Source organism: Helicoverpa armigera, chromosome 2, assembly GCF_030705265.1.
Source record: "Helicoverpa armigera isolate CAAS_96S chromosome 2, ASM3070526v1, whole genome shotgun sequence".
Taxonomy (NCBI): Eukaryota; Metazoa; Arthropoda; class Insecta; order Lepidoptera; family Noctuidae; genus Helicoverpa; species Helicoverpa armigera.
Window position 1 is genome coordinate 15315622 of NC_087121.1, and position 22481 is coordinate 15338102.

The following is a 22481-nucleotide window of genomic DNA, read 5'->3' on the forward strand; positions in this document are numbered from 1 at the left end:
GTCTCTTTTAGCTAACCCATTATTGAACAGTAACATACTAGATAATTATTTCATGTCATAATTTACAAAATTATAAAAATCTAAAAAAAGGAAAAAAATTATAACAGTCCTAAAAATACGGGAAAAGAAACAAAATGCAAACTGTTATTAAAATATTTTTATTTTACATCAATTGCTTAAAAGTACAGTCAACTGGAGTTTTAGAATTGGATTATAAGACTAGACAGACAGTAAAAAGAGCACAATTGTTTTTGACTGCAACTAATTCATGGGTAGTTTTTATTTACATTTATATATTTTGCTGTTAGATTTGAGCCATTGCAAGTGTTGATGCACTTTGCACTTCTACGTTTAGGGATTAGATTTAATTTTGGGATTAGAAGTTAAGGAATGTTACATTAAAAGCTTGAAAACAAAGAAATAACAGATGTAATATTAAATTAACATACCATCTACAAATTCACTTGACAAAACAATAATAAACAAGGAATGTTTGGATGTGTATAAAGATTTGAATTCCATGATTTCATTTGAAAACCTCGAGTTTTGTGACTAGAAGTCCTATTTTATCTACATAATGAAATATATTACTTTCTATACAAAAATATTTTACACTTTTTACACTCAAGAATATGAGTAGAGCACCACCCTGCCTTTCATACATTAATAATATCATACACATATAAATATGATCGAATCACAAAATGATTGATGAAATCATATTATGAAGTATAGAAATATTTTGGATACAAATTAATAAATAATTCCCTGTTTCATTCAATGTGTTACCTTTCACTTTAAAGCTGGCTATATTTTGCTTATATTCTATATTATGGATACACCATGGGCATGGGTTTTGAGTGAAAAACACGTTTTTTTTTTGTATGTGCAAGGATTGTCAAATTTTAATTAGCCTATACAGATGAGCATGACACAGCCAAAATTGGTATTTCTCGTAATTCATACCCAACTTTACAGATTTTTTTTTAGTTAAGTTTATACTGAACTGTATCCACACATAGAGTCCTTAAATAAAATACATTCAGTAATAATACTTCAATATGAAATAAAGAAGATTTTTATATCAAATACAATTCGAATTTTATTCAAGAAAATAGTTAATTTCAATACTTATCGATTAATTTTAAGAACTACGTGTGTACGACATTTATATCGCCACTGCGCTTGCGCTTGACTAAAGTTAAGTCGCAAGCGCATCGCCGATTATAATATTTGATAACGGAGATCTACATACACATTATCATACTTTAGAGATGTGTTGTTTACGGTTGATATTTTTTATTATTATATTTCCTTATTCTAAGCTTCACTTCTATATACACTTCTTCAGTTCAGGCTGCCTCGGGCTGGCCTTTTGCCATCACACAATATTACACACGCCGGAATATTAATAATTTTAGACACCAAGGATTTACTACTTTTTAGTTTACTGTAGGATATTGATGATGAATATTCTTATTAGATAATTATAAAATGCTGAATTTATTCGAGTCGAACTCATCACACACACACCTCTTAAAGCAGGACGCAAATTAAGGTTGTATAAGGCTTTGCCCATATCTTACATAATGTACAACACTTAAAGTGCATCCATACTTGATGCGTTATAAGTAGCAGTGTTTGATTCTAATCAAACGACAAAAAAATGCCACAAAATCACAGATGTCCCAAGTTCCAAATTTTCGGAGTAAGCCCTGTTTCTAAAACCAGTAAGTCGGTGCTACGGCGTAGTCAAGTCTCAGCTACGGCGTAGTTCAGTCGTAATGTAGCGCGTTGTCGGCGAGCGCGTGCGTGGTGGGCGAGGCCTTGTCGTCGACGTCGAGCGCGAGTGCGCGTGCGCGGGCGCGGCTCGCCCACTCCACGCGGCAGAAGCACGCCGTGCCCACTGACGCGAGCACGCCGAGGATCAGTAGTTGTACCGACAGGAGCGCCTTTGATGAGTAGAAGAAGCATGCCGCTGCTGCCAGTGACTGGAAAGAGTAATTCCAATGTTATGAAAAGTTCGAAAAATAAAACAAGATTTCTGATTTAAACATAGACACGAAATAATCAACACGGTTGTCTCGATAAAATAATGTTTTGCTCAACTGACTTATTTGGAAAATAGTGAAATGAAGTATTACTATTTCCCGGCAAATGAGTTTCATAAATCAATTCTTTACATTTTCATTATTGACTGCTCAATTACATTAATAACATGTTCATACAAGGAAATAAAACTGATAAGCAATTTTACTCAATTACCTTCACACTCTGTGATTCGAATAATATCTACGTGTTTAAAATGATAGATATATTTCTTACATCGTCAAGTATCCTCATTTATTTCTACTAACTTCCGCACAAAGAAGGTTATCTCTATGCATTGAGAACAATGTAAGCATTTTTTCCTTGTAGCTAGCTATTATTCATTGAGATAAATTACCTTTTGTGAAGTCAATGTCCAATGTATATAAATACTAGCTTTTGCCCGCGACTTCGTTCGCGTGGAATAGTGACTTGCGGCAGATTTATGGTTTGACCAATAGATGGCGGTATATGTCCGGAATAAATTTTATTTTTATTTTTGTATTTCTTTTCTTTGTAATAAAAACTATCCTATGTCCTTTCTCAAGTTCCAGACTATGTCTGTACCAAATTTCACACAAATCAGTCCATTAGTTTAGGCGTGAAGAAAAGACAGACAGACAGAGTTACTTTCACATTTATAATATTAGTTAGGATTAGGATTGATGACAGCCCGTCAATCAAAGTAAAAAGATCGTCGCTTACTTAAGAACTTTATATAGAGGTAAAAGACTCAGTCAAATAAGTACCTAATGTAAATATTATACCTAATGAAATTGCAAACATTTGCTCACTGACCTGAGTAAACTTGAAGAGAGCGAACGCCGAGGTACTGTTATCCGAGTAATTGCCTCCCAGGATCGAGTATATTTGAGTATTGAAACACGCATCGCCGAAGCCGAGCAGGAAACTGCAGAACATCGCTAGCTGTGGAGATGGGGTTATGTAGGAGACTTCGTTTGTGTCTCCGAAGGGCGCCACGGTGGGTAGGTTGATGAAGATGAGGAAGAAACTGCCCAGGTGGATGAAATAGCCCATGATGACGATGGGATCGCGGCCCCAGCGAGTCGTTTTGGATCCAAGGATACCGAATAGAGCACCACCTGTAATAGAAATGAGTTTTTGGTTAATTTTGCAACTTTTTACACTACAAAGGCATTTAACAAATCTATTCACATACTTAAAAGTTACACTGTAAATAATAATCCTTTTGTTTTTAATTTACAAAATTCAGTTCAAATTAAATAATGATTTAAGTGAGCATGCAATAACTCATTTAACGGTAAGATTAATTATAAACAGCCTTAGCTCATACACTAATTTATGTATAACTGTGCAAACATTGTGTCAAAAAATATTTAAACTAAACCTTGTAGCATTGGACATAAAGTTCAAAATAAACATATTGGTGTCAAATTAATATTTATCAGCGTAGCTAGCGCATACCTAAATAAATGTTTTTAAAGTAAATTGCGCAAGTCTAAAACTAATGATTGTACATACTTGTGATATCCTGTTATCGAACAGTTTAGCGGATTTTATTACACAACACAGATATTTGTGTAGTTAATAAATAATTTACCTACATTACGTTAATGTGTTGGTTAATTTAATCTAAAGATTGTAACATAAAAAATGTTTTTATATGTATATCAAAAGACATAGTTAGGTTGCAACTATCATTAATCAGATAGTTAATGGCATTTTCCATAAACAACTAGTTTCACAATAGACAATTTAAAACAAAAAGTTCCTTAATTATTGCAGAACATATATACAAAATTCTCTTATTGTATGTATAGTCCTATTCTGTATGTCTAGATTGAAATAAAGACATTTATGACCTTTTTTGTTTAGCGAACTGCTTAAGTATTCATTTTATGCTGAAAGCGTGTAACATCAATCTTAAAATGAGTGTATAAGTATCTTTCTGAGACAGCGAATCATAGGTACTATCATAGATTTTAGTCTGAGATCTGTAGGTACCTAATTCTTTCAGACAAGATAAAAATTAGTACCTACACAAAATATATTTAATTAGAAACCAAAACAAAATATAAAGGTCAACTATTTTTTTCCAATTCGTCGGTATACATTGACATTTATTTACATAGTGATAACTGCACACGTTGTCTAATATGTATTCTACATAATATATTTTATATTAAAACAAACGTGAACGAATTCTCTATCAGACATTAAACACAACATTAAAATGTAGTCACGTTTTGCGGTTTAGCACAATTTGCCGAATTGTAATAGGATAAAGTCTTTGAGAAAAGGACACACTGCAGTTTCCTTAAGGTTTTAGGCATTCAAAGCACAAACATCCTTAAGACCATGTAGGTATAATTAGTAGTTTGTTTTTGTTATTGGCACAAAATCCGGAGACTTTAAAATAAGGAAAAAAATAAGAAGGTTCTCTCTTCATCAAGTTTAAATTTCGAACAAGCTACTGACATGCCTGCCAGATTTCATAGAGGATCAATTTGAAAAGAGGTTTTAGTTCAAAACTTTCGACCAGGAAAATAAACTTGACCTAAACCAAATCACTACTCGCGAACTGCGCATACAATGCTAAGTGTATGACGTCATGACTCACCGAGCACTTCTCCCATACCAATGAAGACGCCTGACAAGCCCACCAGTTGCTTTGCATTCTCGCCCATAGACAGAGTGAATCCGATACTAGGACTGTAGACACCACTGAAGAATGACAGCTCAACACCTGTAAATTAAGGAAAATAATAACAATTAAATGTACCTAAGACAGTTAAGTTGACACTAAGCTGTTTTCTCCCGATTTTCACAGCGTCATGGGGGAACTTCTGAAGTGTTGTTTACACTTATTTTATTCGGGTACGGTCACGGATCGGATCATCAACGTATATAAAATCTAAAGAGTTGTTTGGATGAACTAATCTCCGCAAAGGAGCAATAAAAAAAACTTAAACAGCCCATTTATTGAGGATGGCACTTTATATGGCTCGGAATAGGTAGTTCCCTCGGTACGCGAGCGAAACCGCAAGGAACAGCTAGTCATTAAATATTGTTTGACCACCTCTGACCTTGAGAGTTTTGTGATCGGCTCAATCGGCGATTGTTTTTCCTGAGTATGCATGTGTGGGTGACACACCCCCCTTGTTTTATCATCTACATGCATTGCGAAACCGGTTGATTGACATTTGCTTGTTTACTACTGTATTCACAAAGTAACGGCAACGAACTTTAGGTGCCCTTTTATAAGAGGACACTCATAAAATTAGCAATAAAGTGTCCGTATTAGCATCCAAACGTTAAGACTTATGACTTTTTGGTTGATTTCACCACAAAGGTTCAATATCAAAACTTGGACGTAAAGGCTTCGTACAATTTCATTAGTATTCAGGTGGGATAGCTAATGTAACTGGCAGTCAATGCTCCCAGATTCTTGGAATAACTATCCGAGAAGGCCTTTTACTATACTTTTACAAAAAAGAAAAGGATATAACATGGCGCTTTATTCGATATCGAATCATTCCAATGATTATGTAATATTTCGAAGTTTGGTGTGTTACAATCGAATGCAGTTTGGTTCCTTAAATGGCATACATAATCCCTTTTAGGTAGGTATGCATAAACGTAAAATAATAATAAAGTTTTAAGAGAAAGTAAGTTGTACTTAGTATCGATCTCAAGGGACACCCCTTGGTCACATTACCTATTATAATATTCTCAATTGTTATTTCGTATTAAATGTAACTTAGTGCTTATCTCAGATCGCTTATAATATTAAACTTACCGGTATATATGAAGGTGACGCTCAGTAACAACATATCCCGGGTACAAAACAGCCTCAGAGCACCTTTGAACGCATCCAGAGGGCTGTCCTGAACGTCATGTGTCACAATTTCTCCCTGCAAACAATAGCTACACTTAGTACTTCTACCTTCTATAGTAAACTCATTGTAAAGAGCACATAGCCAGCACATCAGGCTCCTACAAACTGCCAAACTTTAATAGATTTTCAACTTTATCTTTAAAGTTTAAGGTTCAATATTGATAGGAAAAATTTTACAGATTGGAGTCAGTTGATGTCCTGGTGTTTGTACCGTGACTTGAATGTCGATGAACGGGACTGTTATTTATTGAAGTTTAAAGACCCAAATTGCACCGTGACCATCACTTCTACTTACATACCTTCCTTAATCTTAACATCCTGTTTGCCCTCAATGAAACTACCTCATAAAATTCTTCAAGTAAAGAAATCGCGATCAAGGGAATTGAAACTTGTTGTTCTCGATTTCTCCGCGCTATAATAATATTTTGTATTTGAATTGATCGGTTAATACCAAAAACATCAACATGGCGATCAATAAAATCTTATTTAAGAGCTAGTCGGCCGTGGGTTAGTTGCAAAATACACATTATGTCAATGCGAGAGGGTGCGGTTTACCTTGGCATCTTCAATATTGGGCATACGCTTAGCAGGTCTAAGCAGCATGAGGAAAACTAAGCCGACGGCGCACACTCCCGTCAAAGCGCCAAACACCACATTTCTAGTCTCCACATCAATTTGAGTCTTGCCTTGGAACTTTATGAACACGAACAAATTGCCGAAAAACATGCTGCAAAGAGAAAGTAATCAATTAAAACTTGCATGCTGAAACGATCTTAAATAATAGTCACGGTTTTAAATAATATCTGTAGTTAATTGAGCAATTTCAATGCTAACAAGACACTTCGCATACCTACCATATAACAGGTTTTTAGGCACTAGAATTTTAGCAAGATTTTATGTTCCATCTTCAACTCGCAAGTTCAAGGCAACCTGACTCTTATAACACTAGGAATAGATCCAACTAAATTATAAGATGTTACGTACCTGCACTGCAACATAGCCCAAAAGACTCCAGAGTTCCTAGATATGGTATCGGCATCACTGTTGAGAGTCAGGTAGTTACCCTGGCCGGTCCATATCGCAGCGGCGCCCGCGCCGATCAGCACGCTTGCCACGTACAGCAACCAAGTGCGAGGGAACAAGAAAGTCACGATGAAAAACCTGCAATAGGATATCTAGTTAATGATATATCTACGTTGTACTTTCGCTTTCTATGGCTTGTGTCTAAGGTACGAAGGGAATAGTCAGTCGATACTTTGTGAACCGGTATATAGTATGTATATCCTGTTTCAATGATAACTTTGGACCATTTGGAGTAGGAGTAGATAGTAGTATAGTAGAATTTAGAAGAATGCTAGATAATTTTGGGTCGTATAATAAATCTAACTCATAAATTATTGAAACTTTAATTATTATTTTTTCTCAAGTATACATAGAGATGATTAAGAGGGCATGAAACTTCATTTGGTTGGTGCTTTCTTGAATACAAACGAGACAGTGCGTAATTACAGGCATCAGTCGACATTTCTTATTAGACTCGAGATGAATTCGTGAGAAATGAGTCTACATAGCTACTCCAAATGATGCAATAGCTGTCTCTAAAACATTTCAAATTCAAAACATTTCTGAGAACAGTTCCATTTCATTGTTCACTACTATTCTTAAGCTTTGCTAATACAATTTCACGACCATTACGAAATAAGAGAACGAAAAAGTGAAACGAGACGAAGGCTTTTAATTTTGGTAGGAAAGTTCATTTTTGGCGCGATGCCACCCGACTTCGGCTGTGAACTTTAATGTCGATGCCACTCCACTAACACACTATTATGCGAATGCAATGTTGTTTGTTGCGCAATCGCAGTGTTTACGAGTTGCAACACGGCTGTACATTATGTCCAAGTGTCCAGTATACTATACAACAAGTATCGGTTACGCAACACGCTGAATTACTTAGCTCAGATGACCGCTAACACGCTAGCCTCGGACCCACCAGGTTACGATAGATAAATCGGGTTTTGCAAATGTTTCAATCATAATGACCTGTTCTTACCCATATTGAAACTACTAAGTAACTGCTAGTCGTAACATTATGTAGATGTGCATATAACTAGGACTTTATTGAAACTTTAATCCGCTGCATATCGCCTAAATGGTGTCGAGATAAGACACTTATTGTTAAGCCGATCGTGCACAACAAACAAGACAAAAAGACTGTCTGGCAGTAAATGGGCCGATGACCGAGGAAGTCAAGACAGACCTATAAGCTGCTACGTAACCGCTTGATAAAAGCATTTAACAGTTAACAAAAGGCTATCAGCAAGTAAAGATGATGATAGATGGTTCTAACTTTAGCTATAAATGCACTTTCACTGTAAGCTAATTGCAGATTGATGGCTGATTCAAAACTAGATATGGAACAAAGCGTGTTTACGTGTGGTCTATAGTGGTATCATAAAAAATATGTATTGACTTGTTTAAGAATTATACATTCTTATTTATACTATACAAAAAATCATGAAATCCGTTCAGCCGTTACGGTCTGATTGAGTAACAAACACACCTCCAAACTTTCGCATTCATAACATTAGTGGGATGGGTGGTCAAGGTCAGAGCCATACACGCTTCGCACCTAGAATAACAAAGGCTGTCCCGTTCACCTTGCCAAATTAATAGCTGAACGATATTTTGAAAAAATACTGCAATGCGCCCCATTTCTAATAGGCACGTGTTATACGATATGGCCCGAAAAAGACTGCACATGTTTTCGGTTCAAGATTGTGTCTAACTTGGCTCAACCTAATCTGTCATGCTTATCACATACGCAGATCCAAACTCGAAAATGTACGAGTATGCTATTAATGTTTTGGACGATAACCGAAACATCCAATGCCATAAAACGAAAGTGTTTTTAGGGTTCCGTAGCCAAAATGGCAAAAACGGAACCCTTATAGTTTCGTCATGTCCGTCTGTCCGTCTGTCCGTCTGTCCGTCTGTCACAGCCGATTTACTCGGAAACTATAAGTACTACAGTGATGAAATTTGATGGGAATATGTGTTGTATGAACCGCTACAAAAATATGACACTAAATAGTAAAAGAATTGGGGTGGGGCCCCATACATGTAACTGAGGGATGAAATTTTTTTCGATGTACATACCCGTGTGGGTATCAATGGAAAGGTCTTTAAAATGATATAAAGTTTTCTAAAAAACATTTTTCTTAAAGTGAACGGTTTTTGAGATATCAGCTCTCAAAGTCGTAAAAAGTATGTCCCCCCCCCCTCTATTTTTATAACTACGGGGTATAAAATTCTAAAAAAAATAGAGGTGATGCATGCTAATTAACTCTTTCAACGATTTTTGGTTTGATCAAAGTATCTCTTATAGTTTTTGAGATAGGTTGATTTAACTGTAATTTACGGAACCCTTCGTGCACGAGTCCGACTCGCACTTGGCCGGTTTTTTTCCTGTAACCACCTGTAAAACACATCGCTAAACAAAAGCAGAAGATAATCATAATAATCGTACTCTTGTCACAAATCTTTGAGGAAAATAGAAAGGATATTGCAACACAAAATTGTGTCTATGACAATTTACACCGCGTTTAAAGTTACGCAGTTATAATGTTGTAATGTAACAACTAACATATTTTTAAAGCGGTCTAGTCTAGCTGCACCTCGTTTATTGCTGTAGGTTCATTATTGAACTGTAGTGGGAAACTCTGCTTTATCAAATTTTACACGTCAATTTAACATAGAAGTTACCAAATATGGGGTGTCAAGAGTCTGTGAAGGTAATTAGTGTAAATAGTGTTTTCATCCTGATTTTATTTTGTCGAAATTACGCATCTACAGGTCTGGTTTGCCTTTTTGTGTGGATGACGCAGAGGACTATGTTATTTTTCAGATGTCTTCTGACACGTGTAAAATATTAATGGTTTCAATAAACAGAGTGTTTCTTGGAACACATATTATTATTGTTACATGTCTGTTATACATATAACAGTAACTCAAAGTTAATTACCATAACCGATAGAGCCGCTTTTCCTATCTCTATCGTTGAAAATGTAACTGAAATCGGTATGTACAGAAGCGTTACATACGGGTATTTATATTATTATCTAGCTTGACACGGGTTAAGTAAACAGTTAGCATCATTTAAGTTTATAAGTTTTACTTTACAGACTTAATTCATTAGTGAAACCTCGAAAGTCTCCTCCTTTTTTGGAAGCGGTTAGGTCAATCATTTTTTGTTAATTAATCTACTGCTAAGTCCAAATTCGTTCAGTACTAAATAATGTTCTTAAATGAAGTCAAGGTCATTATCTAATACGTTTGGTATGTTGTGAATGTGATGCAATTAAATAACGAAGTCCTGTTGTAATTATTTCGAACACGTTGTTAAATGATCTCATTACACGCCTACTTTTGTTGACAGCTACGTAATTAGTAACTAGTAGTTTTACAGCAATTACAGCGCCTTATTACATTTTCAGGTTAAAATCATAATGGAGAAGGTGTCTGTTTTTTTTTCAGGGTATTTATAATAAATGTACGAAGTTAATAACCTCCCAGAGCAACCAAACCGGAAAATAAAATCATTGAAAAAATGAATACAAAACAGTCGTGACTACACAAAAAAAAACTAGATAAGTTCACTTATTATTTTTGTCTAGCGTTATTTTGCACTATAAAATAATAAACCTAGTTATTGTTAAAATAAATGAAAGGTTGGATCGAAACTATGCAACAAAGCCAGCGAGTAACCTTGAGGGGGCGTGATCTAGTCTAGTGAAGGTTTATGTACAAAACATTTCGATATATACCAAGCGAAGGAATGCGTATGCTATCATGATTGGAAAACACTTAACAGATAAAAAATAGATTGATAAGCATTTAACAATAATGAAGAAGGGGTCAACAAACGACATTCTACAAGAAGTGCTTTCCCACGGCCAATTGTCAGCTAAGCTAGTATTACATGATTGTATTACTAATTTATAGCCAAAAAAGATACTCGACTGATTCCTATTTTTTCAGAGATTTTTTGATTGACAGTTAGATCCACACAAAGACTAGTTATGCATCTAAATAGGGTAAATATGCCAAATGTCGGCCTCCCCCCAAACTTCGGCCGTCTGTACATTTTCAGCTTGCATTCATTCAAAAGGTAATTAAGTGTTAGTTTTGCTCCTCGAATTGCAACTTTGGTTTATACTCTATACGTACAAATCGTTACTATCCGATTCTGTCACTTACTCTTCTCATACTGAGCGTCAGTAGCGATTGCGCCGTTGAAACATCAAATTCGCACGTAAAGTAGCTTACTCGAAGTGAATACTCACATTTTGGGGATTGATATTAGAACGATAAAACATTTATTTATTTTTGTTTTAAGCTTGATTATCACTAATGGGTTATTTTTACTATATTTTAATATAGTTTTTTCAGCGTTTTGCGTATATTTTTCAAGGAAAAATAGGAGGCCGCCATTAGGACAACAGTTTTGACTTAAAACCGGAGTCTCGGCCGTGGCCGACTTAAAGCAAATGCAGTCTATTTTTTAAATTCCTATTGTACTAATTCCGTTGGCTAAACAAGAGAATTTGCAAAGCTTATAGATCTATTTTACGTTTAATAGCCAAATAACGGCCGGGGTGATATTAGTTGAATCTCGAGAAATAAGTAAGAAAAAATACTTTTATATTTTTTCATTTTCTCAGAATGAAATAATTTATTTATTATAATTCATTATATCGTAAAGGAGTTAAGTTTAAATGTAGGAGTTAACAGTTTTGTAGGCATGTTTATGGTAGCTTTATAGTTTGGGACTTGCTATCTATTAAACCGTTCTTATTAGCTTAAAAAATATAAATGGTTGGTAGTGAAAACGACTTTTTTTGTTTAGGGGAAACAAAAAAATATTTTACTATAAATTAAACAAATACAATTACAAATGTATACTTAGTATTATAATTCAGCTAAAATAAATCATGTTAATAATATTTGTTACTGCCTTAATTTAAAACAGCCTATACCCGGCCGACTTTTGGAAAAAACGCGACCGACCTTGGGCCGTGAATGGCCGACTTTAGGGTTTTTCTGTTCTCGACGCATCCAAGCCTTATTACTTTTTTCTTTTCGTAGAAATATCAATCTTATGCCTATAAACATGACATAGATTAATCAAACTATCCAAAACCGCATCAGAAACTATCTTTCGTTGGAAACTGACGGTGCTATAGCGAACCGCAATCAGAAAATCGCTAAGGCTTGGCGTATTTACCCTACCACTAAATTTAAAAACCGCATTATGATTCTGTGTCAACTTCGTAGGTTTGCTACCACGTGAAACTGATATTCATGTCTTTATCACCTACTGCAGCCAGTAAACAATTACGTAGTTGTAGAACAAATACTTCTAGTCTAGGTATATAATTTTTTAAACAATGCACTAATGACTAATGTTTGATAAACAAAGAAGATTCGTACTCAATAGTTTATTGGCTCTAGTGACAGATGTTTTGTCTTCAAAGCTAGTACCTTCGGAATCTATATTGACTTGTAGGTAATTCCCTTACGAGTCACAAAAGCTTTCTATACTACACTTACACTTTTGTACCTACTTGAATTACATTATAATGAGTCGTGGAAGTATGTTTGAGCACTTACTTCGTAGTACAATAAAAAAGGCTGTAAGTGAAGTTTTATTACGGACATACAAAAAAGTCCCTTTTGCTACGAAAAATTGATATCTTAGCAAGTCTCCTAAAAGATAGACTACTTTGAAGATTTCAAAAGAACTGTGTGAAAAATGCGAAAACCTAAAGCTTCTAGCAATTTTTTAACGAAAATATTAAAAGGTTAACCATAAAGTTCAAGCCAACAAAATTGACCTTTTTAAAATACAAACCGATGACATTAAGCATAAAAAACGATAGGTACATTCATCAAATCGAATACAGTTCAGTGTCAAAATGTAGTAGGTACCTAATTAAATCGCGGGCATCAAACCAAAGTTGTTACTTATTAAAATGCACGACACTGCTTCAAAGTAACGGACAAGACATTCTATGGCAGTTATGTTAGTTCCATGTCACGAAAATGCCATGCTATGGTGATAGTTTTACCATTAAAGATCGTCTTTTGTTTACTCAATAGTGTTTTTTTGTCGTAGTAAAACTAATTCTTATAGCACAGTGGGCTTAAGCTTTCATGTTCGAGGCACTCAGAAATCATTTTTTTTATTATATTCAAGTAAGTATTTAGCGACATTTTGACGCATTGTTTGATTCATAACACCAAGTTTGATGCATGTAAGAAATTATTGAACAAGAAAATAACAAAACGTGTTATTGTAGGCATATTTCATTCAAGACACTACTATAACGTATAAATTTTCTCATCTACTTAATTAAGTCATACATACTACCAGAAATCACGCAACGAATTGCCAAGCGAGTGCGTTTGCTGCGCAGACGCAAGTAGTTCACACATGTGTGATAATAACATGGACGTTCTATGGCAACCGACAAATAGACAGTGAAAGTTAGCTTGTGTTTTTGCATTTTTTGACATTAAAATTTAAGTGTAAAGACTGCAAAATTTTATGTAAAACAGCTTGTACCTACAGTCAAGATAAAACGTAGGCATCTTCTTTCTCTTAGTGGGCTAAATTACGTTTTTATTTTCTCAAAATATTGGTCCCAAAACAAACATCGACTTTCACAAAAGATCACATCACCGCAAAATGACAACACACCGAAAATAAACAAGTGAGCATCATTCTATTACTGCATTAGGATAGGATACATATTTGTTTTTTGTTGATTGAATAATAACGTAAACAGACTCACAAAAGATCATACTAACTCCGAATTTCATTAACCGATCCATCCACTGTTTTTGGTTAGATATTGTGACATAATTAACATATCAAACTCAAAATATTTTAATTTTCAGGCTGTCCCAAAGATATGAAAGTAATGTCGAAATTCAATCTCTAATCGCAGAACTAAGAAGAAATCGGTAATTGAAATTCGCAGTAAGATAATATAACACCTACGTAATAAAACAGTAGCTGTAACTAGCATTGGTAGGGTATATGTTATGATCCAAAAACCTCAATATCACAGACTACGGCCTCAAACTGACAGATGATAGGCATAACACCATTAGCACTTACCATTTAATTCAAAAAGGTTGTATAACGTGACAATCGTTGTTACAGCTTTACGTAATCCTCTACGGGGAAGTTATGTGCCTTACCTATCATGTTATTACATACCTCCGACTAGTCTAGGAACGTAGATAAAACTAATTCGTATTTTCATTTAAGTTTTTCCGACAGGCTGGAAACTCTAGCATTAGATCCGAGAAAGTTTTCTTACTGTAGTTTTTTTACTTTCTCATTGAAGCTCCATGACTTGGCATCTTTGGTGCAGAAATCTCAACTGATTGAGAAATATGTTATAACAATTATTATTTTTTATGCCTTGATTGAGAAAAGGAATCCAATCCCCAATTAATAAATATTGAGGCGTAGAAAATGTTGTACATTTACTGTAATTTCCAATCCGACTGTAAACGATACGAATAAACCCTAATCGTGGTCAAACTTTTGAAATAAGAATAACGACTTTATTTCAAGAAATAGAAAATCAGCCAGTACGCCAGGCAGATGGCAGTTAAAACTCCTTTGAGACAAAGTAAGGAGAAAACGTGATTATCAACTCTGGAAATAATTCTTATGTTAACTTAAAAGTACTCACAAGTACGTAAGTCCTCCAATAAACATGGCGCCTCTTGGGCCAGTAATCGTGATGATGGAAGGCGCCATCCAGTTGCAGATGGCCAGTGTCGCGTAAATGATGGCCAGTGACGTATAGCCATCGCCCGTGAACTCCGGATCATCGTGGGATATGCTGTCTAGCACTGTTTTCTGTGAACAAAAGATGAAATTTAAGTGATTGAATCCAACAATCTATAATGTATGATGGCTTTCAACCCCTTTCCCAGACATTAAGCAAATGTGTTACACCTTTATCATTATTTTTACAACCATCTTATATTCGAATCAAAGATGAAGATAATAATTATGTACGATGATCTAACCAATTCTATAATATATTTTGCATTGACAGTTCTCGAATTAATAAGCACTTTATATTAATAACGCAGCTTTATCTTAGATGGGCCTTGAAACAGTTTCGCATAGTCGAAAGATCAAGTACGATCGCAGTACTTGACATTGTAATATGTCATGCGTATTCAACAACACTGATAAAACTCATCTTCGTATTAATGTTACCTTGAATTCTGTAAAAAACCTAATACAGACTTGTTCTTCACAGTTTCCGAATAAGTATTGAGTTATGTGCGGGAGTCTGAAAGTAACTCTAGTTTCAGAAAAGGTACGAGGCAAGCGGTTGCCATGGTAAGGGCAATTAGAAGGGAGGACACACATTTCATAAAGAATGTTAAATATAAATGTGGATGAAGAAGGAGAGGAAGACCGACGAAAGGATAGATAGATTGTCCGAAAGATAACATGAATGAGGAGGGTGTATGTTAGATAATAAAGGAAGAGTGACAGAGAGCCAACCCCTAATAAAATTGGGAACATTGCATGAAAAAGATGAAGTATTGCTACTCTGAAGTTTATCAGTCATTAGCCTTGGTACGTGCAGTAGTGTTTTGTTCGCACATTTTTACTATCATGAAGTCAACTTGTAACGACAAAATTATATGACGATAACTTTCCATTACTATTTACGGGAGAAGATAACTGTTGTGTGTTTGTTAAACAAAGTCATAAGTAGCTACAATTTCTCCGATTTCACAATGCACTTCACATTATTTTGGTATTTTATGTTTATGACCTTGATATTCTCAAAATGTACAACCCACTACGTTGAATCTGCTTTCGAAATCAAAAAACGTGGGACGTTTACTAAAACAATATAGATGCAACCTAAAAAATCGGTAGGACCGGTCCAAAATGAATAAGCTTCTATATCAATTGCAATAAAGCACTAAAATTTCGTAACGCCTTGAGGTAAAAAACTTTCGATTTGGAAATTTTCCTTTATAGTGTCGATAAACCAAATCCAATATTTATAATATTCATCTGCATTTGGTTTTACAAGGATATCATATTGGCAAAATATACCCTTATAAGGAGTGATTGCGATTTTATCGTCAGTTTCGAAAATGATTATCGTTTAATAATTTTAAAGACGCACGCATAACATTATCATGTATTCACTAATAATGTCATACAAACATCATTTACATGTTAAAAATGCCAAAAGCATGTACTTAAGCTTAATGGAAGTGTGGGTTACTAAAGTGTCCCGCTTTAAAATTTTCAAACTCTGCTGTTTACGGTATTTCGCCCTAAAAAGCAACAGGCTTCCCGGTTTGACACCAATTTTGGATACTAAAGTTTCGTCCCAAAGGCTAGAATTTATCTTTTTATAAGAAGGTCGTTGAACGGCGATCGTAAATAATAATTGGCCGATAAAACCGACATGCTACACGATACTTAACTACATTAAACACTTGCTAAGCAAGATAGCTTAAATGTTGCGTGGGTTTACCACGAGTTGCACAGTTGCACTATCCAAATTACTTCGGCACGATTTCAATTTGCTTTAAGAGGTTGTTTCTTGTCTATTCAATCTATTGCATAGGAAATATTATCAAAAAAAAACGCAAGAGTCCTATGATGTTATGAAAAGCAATGTTTCCCGGAATAAAGGTAACCAGCTTATCGGTCCATCGCAATCGAAGTATACGTCACTTTTAACCTCTCAATTATCTGAAACACATCATTGAAAAGACCCTTGAAAATAAATATCTTGCCAGTACATCTATCTGACCTAAATCGTGTACAAATTAATCCTTGAATTTATCGAGTATAGACAAACAATGATAAATATCCACTTGTATTGTGTTAGAGACTAATATTTAAAAGTTAATTAAGAGTTTTAGGTAATTCACATTAGGTAAGACAGCCTTCGTTTCAGATAACCTTAGGAACTACAAGATATTACGGTAGGCTAGAGGGACACTTTAGTTAGTAAACAAAATATATTGCGTTGTTAAAATTACAATCTTGACATTTTCGGGGAATTTTGTGATGCAATAAATGTTTACGTTTTACGCTGTGCAAAACTTATGATCTATCAATGCATTAGGTATTCATTGTGGTGGTTTTTTTTATCGATAGTCAACTATAAAATCTAAACACCTATTATAAAAAGTGGGTTTTAAGGTATCAGCTTTAGTTTAACTTTGTTCGGGATAATTTGTTTTTAAACTGGCACTAAAACCGGTATTTTTATGATACGACGGAATTTGTATATAAATGATCGGTTTATTATAGATACAATTATATAAATAACGATATTACTATTTCTAGTGCAGTTATCTCAAATGACGCTGATGTTATATCTAAATTGCAAAAAAAATAATCTCTTAGGATTATATCATCAATGCACGATGCATTATTTATTGAAAGTAAACTCTCTCATGCGTGAGTACTTAATAGATAGATGCAAATTGATAGCTATACATATAAAGGGAAAGTATCCTACTAATATTATAAACGCGAAAGTTTGTATGTATGGATGTATGGATGTTTGTTACTCTTTCACGCAAAAACTACTGAATGGATTTTAATGAAACTTTACAATAATATAGCTTATACATCAGAATAACACATAGGCTACAATTTGTAAACATATTGTTCGAAATACTAAACCTGCGCAGACGAAGTCGCGGGCACCAGCTAGTATATTATATGGTGCATTACAATATTAACTACAAATGCATTCAACTCATATTAACTACAAATGCATTCAACTCAGCCTTTCTCCAATCAGAACTGTGCCAGTGGCGATCGTACATCAACCCAGTTTCATGACTGATTGATAAAAATATATGATGACATAACAATAGCTAGGTAAGTAAGTACACAGACGTAGGTCAATATCCCACTTTGAGAGCTCTTCAACTGATTAAGAACGAGTGTTATTGAGTGGAATAAATCAACTGAGCACCGGGTTCTACTGGAGCGTAACTATTGAAAATAATTGGCTCTGTGCAACGGTGCAATATCCGTAACAAGAATTTACGTAATTATTACCAGACTGCATACTTTCTATATTATGGGATAGACACGGGTGTATTTTAAATTAAACCATAATAAACTAGGCACGCAGCTTTGCCAACCTATGTGATCTTAAGATCTTATAGGTATGTTATCTTTCAAGATCTCTAAGATTACAAGACTTTTAAGGCAATCGTAAATCATCTTCTCAGTGGTGTGTTTGTTCTTGAAAGAGATTTTACAAAATAAATCACATAACATATTTTGTGTTATAGTCTGACAACTGGAGTAACGACTAGAATAGAACTTCTGCAGGATGTTCACATGTACATGTTTACTTATGAAACATATTTGCAGGATGCGAGCAATAGATTGTAACGCAGATCAAATTGCCAGTATTTCGGTACATTCGCACACATGTTCGCTAATCTGCAAACACCTCTATGACATTTGCAGCTTTGGAAGAACTACTTGCACAATACCATTGCGAATCTCGGACGATGATCTCAATTTGTAAAGTTACGTAAGCCAAACATAAAAGGTATCTTACAGGCTTGCTTTTAAAGAGGATAATGGACACGTTCATTATTAACGTCAAAGATATCAATGTTATGCCCTTACAGCCCGTAAATTAAATGAAATATTGTGCTTTTATCTGTTACACAACGCGTTATGAAATAACAGCTATGTACGGTAGTGTCACAGAGAACATCCGCACATATTTGCAATGTGAGCTGCATGATTAAGAATTTTATTGATTTTCTACCAGTGGAGCGGCATTCTCTGAAGAGTTTGTTACCTGTGGCGTTACTTTCGTGTGGCTGTAGGTATGGCGAGTTACTCTCGATTTGAAGAGTTTGAGAGTTACGAATCGATCGATCGACTGAAATTACGCAGCAGCCATGATGCAGGTTCAGTGTAGCTCGCGTAGCACTGTTATGTATTACACTATGCAAGATATCCACAGAAACCCAGGTTTGAAGTAGTTTGGCTGAGACAAGAATTTATTCAGTTCAAAGTAATGAATGCCTTACGAAGTTCAAAAGGATAATTAACAATTTCAGGGACAAAAATACAGGCAAGCATGAATGGCGACCAGAACCAGTAGGGTAGAGTCTTAAGCAGTTAAGCCTTCTCATCAAATGGATTTAATTGCGAGCTTCTGCACCTAATGTCCGCGGAATTTAGGAGAGGGCAAAATAATCATCTATTCATCTACAACTTATTAACAAACTACGTTATGTTCAGGCCTATTTATTGGACACAAAAATAAACAGTTTGACGGCGACACATAATTATTCTGAACTCGTGTGTGTGACTGTACCCGCATAACAGTGCTTCAATAATTGGTGAGTTTGGCAATATAAATCACGTAGGTACCCAAGTTAATACCTAAGTACGTAAGTACCTAAAGCTAAACAAAACGGATTTGCTAAATGGTGATCGATGACACGCCCAGAATTCTGCGCCGAGATTACCAATTGCTATTCATCATTTGCAGTGATTTAGCAATCTGTATGCAGCTAGATATCGAAGCGTCTTGATTTAATTAAGAACGAAAGAAAGACAAACCTGTCCCGGTACTGTGAGTGAGTGAAATATATAAAAATTAAAATACCACAATCGAAATATTGAATTAGGTACTCCATTTGTATTATCATCAATATAAAAATCACTATTTAAAGAGGTAAGATGTGGATGCAATATATACTTAATTGCTGACTCTTTCACGTAAATTGAACTGATTTTCATGAATCTTTACAGAATCAGCCTATATCAGAATAACTATTTTTTATCAGAGAAAGAAGAGTGAGACAAGTAGTTTCTTGGGAAGCGATTATAAACCACAGGAACATAATAATCAAATACCTACGATAATCCGTGATACATGTAATTATGCGTCTCTACATTGTTAACATTGTGCGCACGCGCTGCACCGCGACGCCTAATAGATATCTACATGAAAACTTACTTTCATGTAAAATTCTTATTTACATCCACATCTCAGATATAGATCTTGACTTTGATTTTAACAATTACATACAGTTTTTCTTCCATCATTCCTTGGGGAAAAAAATTGTACTTCCTTTTTAATAACACCCTATATCCTGAATGGGAAGCTTTCTTTAATTTTTTACCTTATTTACCGGCTTGACCTGTTAATATTTGCCATTAAGGTGTAACAAACACACTATTACAAGTTAATATATTTGGGATTTTTTTTACTTTTATGATGTTATTTTGAGAAATCCATAATAACTAAAGTATCAAAAACAATCTAGCATAAATAGATAGCTAATATCTTTATGTCAGTGTAGGTGAAGAAAAATATTAAAATATACAGTTATTATTTATTTATGATCACATCTAGGATTAGTCACTGCAAAAATAAGGTTATTAATATTCCTAAAAGAGGTACCTATTAAAAATAGAATTACCTACTATTAGCAAATTCAGTATCTTCAAATTATAATCTTAAATGTTATGATATAAATTTTTCTGTCTAGAAGGAAAAACTAATTTTAATAGAATATAAGCATAATATTAACATAAATACACAATATTTATGATTCAATAGTCAGAGATAATACACATATACCATATGTGCCTGGGGTATAGACAAATATATTATGAATAGAAGATGTAAGTAGTAGATGTACATATCTATTGCAAAAAAGAAAATAATGTTTTGTTTCACAAGCAAACAACAAATGTAAAGGTGTTATAAGGATAATTTATTGCACAGTAAAATTATTTAAACAAAGACGCTTTAATTTGCAAAATATTTAATTAGGAACTCATAGTTTAATTGTTATCAAGACGGAACAATAAACTATAGGATGTGAATAAATTGATATAAAATGAACAAATGTTTAATGTGAATAACATGCCTACTGATAAGCTTAAATTACTAGTATACTTTATAGCCACGTGTTATATAAAAAATATAGATATTTTTCTATGTAGATTTTTTTTTGATTATTACATTTGAGATGCCAAAAAAACACTTAAAAATTAAATATCTTATGCTATATTATTAGCATATTTGGCATCAACAGGTCAGTAACATTCTGATAGTAATTTCAAGGTCGCAGTTTGACATTTGGGTTGATCAGCCACAATATGAAGTGATCCTTTCTACAACTACATAGCTCTGTATGACCCAGGAAATGAACATTACTGTACTATTACCAACCATTGTTAATACACAGTATAAAAATAATTAAATAATGCACATAAAAGAGTAGCAGTCAAAGGTTTATTTAAATAGTAAATAATAGCACATGTTTATATTATTGTATCTTTATATGTTATTACTGTAACTGCTAGTTTTTTGTTTAAAAATGAGTTTTATTCTGATCAATGGACCACAAATAAGTGTTTTTATTATTTAGAATACCCAAGCGCAAAAATACTTTAAGATGTTCTAGGAACACATTCAGAGTAAAGAATATGTAAACACAAGAATAAACTGAATACTTTGTCAAATTATTACAAATACACGTATTTGCTCGAGTATAATAATTAATATTGTTCTTACATAAAAAAGAAAACTCACCTCTATATTTCCCATAGTTTGAAAAGCAGTGAAGACGAACATAAATCCAAATCCGAGGATTATAACGTTTAAAAATTTTCGATTCATTTTGATGGATGTGTACGATTACAAAACTAAACTAAAAATTATATACATTAACTAGAAGCAATACGTTTATGCGACAACACGGGACTCAACAGTCCAACATCTAAAAGAGAACTGAGTTGTTGACGTAGTTTTTCAATGATATTACACGCAACTCCGAACTCCCTCCACCGACACACTAAGCGAGTAATAAAAGCAAAGAAATTATGTTTTCTTACATGTAAATAAATAAATACACAGTACGACACGAAGGCTGTTTTATCTGTCAACTGTCAAAAGTCAATGTCACGAATGAAATATGAATGACGTGAATGATTGCATAGTCCATTCCACAGAGTAAATAAATATTTAGGAATGTTGTGATTTCCATTCACAAGGCTCCATCGGGGCTCCAATTTCCTGAAGCACTCTTTAGTTAATCTTGCGCTCGTATTTAGCTATAATAAGATATTTATTACGAATCTGATCCGTAAATATAACCAACCAAAAAGGCATGAGAGCGGCGCTCATTAACATCGAGAGCAGCGCTCTGCCCATACTTTAAAGCTGCGCTTTCACGATAGCAGATTTTTGTTCCAGATTTCAGTTTTTCGATGCAAAAAACCAATGCAAAATACCTATAGTATATTTTATAGGTCTCTTCGTTTGTACCGATAGTTTTCATATTCTTTATTGTTGTGTCCAAAATCCGCAGGTGTGAAAGTGCTTTAAAGACGGATCCTTATTTTTGCTTTAATCTCGTATAATCAGATTTCCGT

The 22481-nt window shown here is 34.3% G+C and overlaps 1 protein-coding gene across 1 annotated transcript; it reads right to left on the reverse strand.

Moving 5' to 3' along the window:
- Window positions 1-142: 142 nt before the first annotated feature.
- Window positions 143-22012, reverse strand: LOC135118614 (UNC93-like protein MFSD11). The gene is made up of 8 exons (XM_064041064.1): window positions 21640-22012; window positions 14737-14906; window positions 6953-7129; window positions 6524-6695; window positions 5870-5984; window positions 4691-4816; window positions 2887-3191; window positions 143-1991 (listed from the first exon to the last, which is right to left on the reverse strand). The coding sequence occupies exons 1-8, from the start codon at window positions 21724-21726 to the stop codon at window positions 1776-1778; spliced, it is 1368 nt and encodes a 455-aa protein (XP_063897134.1). The 5' UTR covers window positions 21727-22012; the 3' UTR covers window positions 143-1775.
- Window positions 22013-22481: the final 469 nt, after the last annotated feature.

Coding starts and splice junctions, on each gene's coding strand:
- LOC135118614 (XM_064041064.1), bottom strand. CDS start 21,726: ATGAATCGAAAATTTTTAAACGTTATAATCCTCGGATTTGGATTTATG. Junction 3,192..4,690: donor TGGTATGGGAGAAGTGCTCG/GTGAGTCATGAC, acceptor TTTCTATTACAG/GTGGTGCTCTATTCGGTATC. Junction 1,992..2,886: donor CTCTCTTCAAGTTTACTCAG/GTCAGTGAGCAA, acceptor TACTCTTTCCAG/TCACTGGCAGCAGCGGCATG.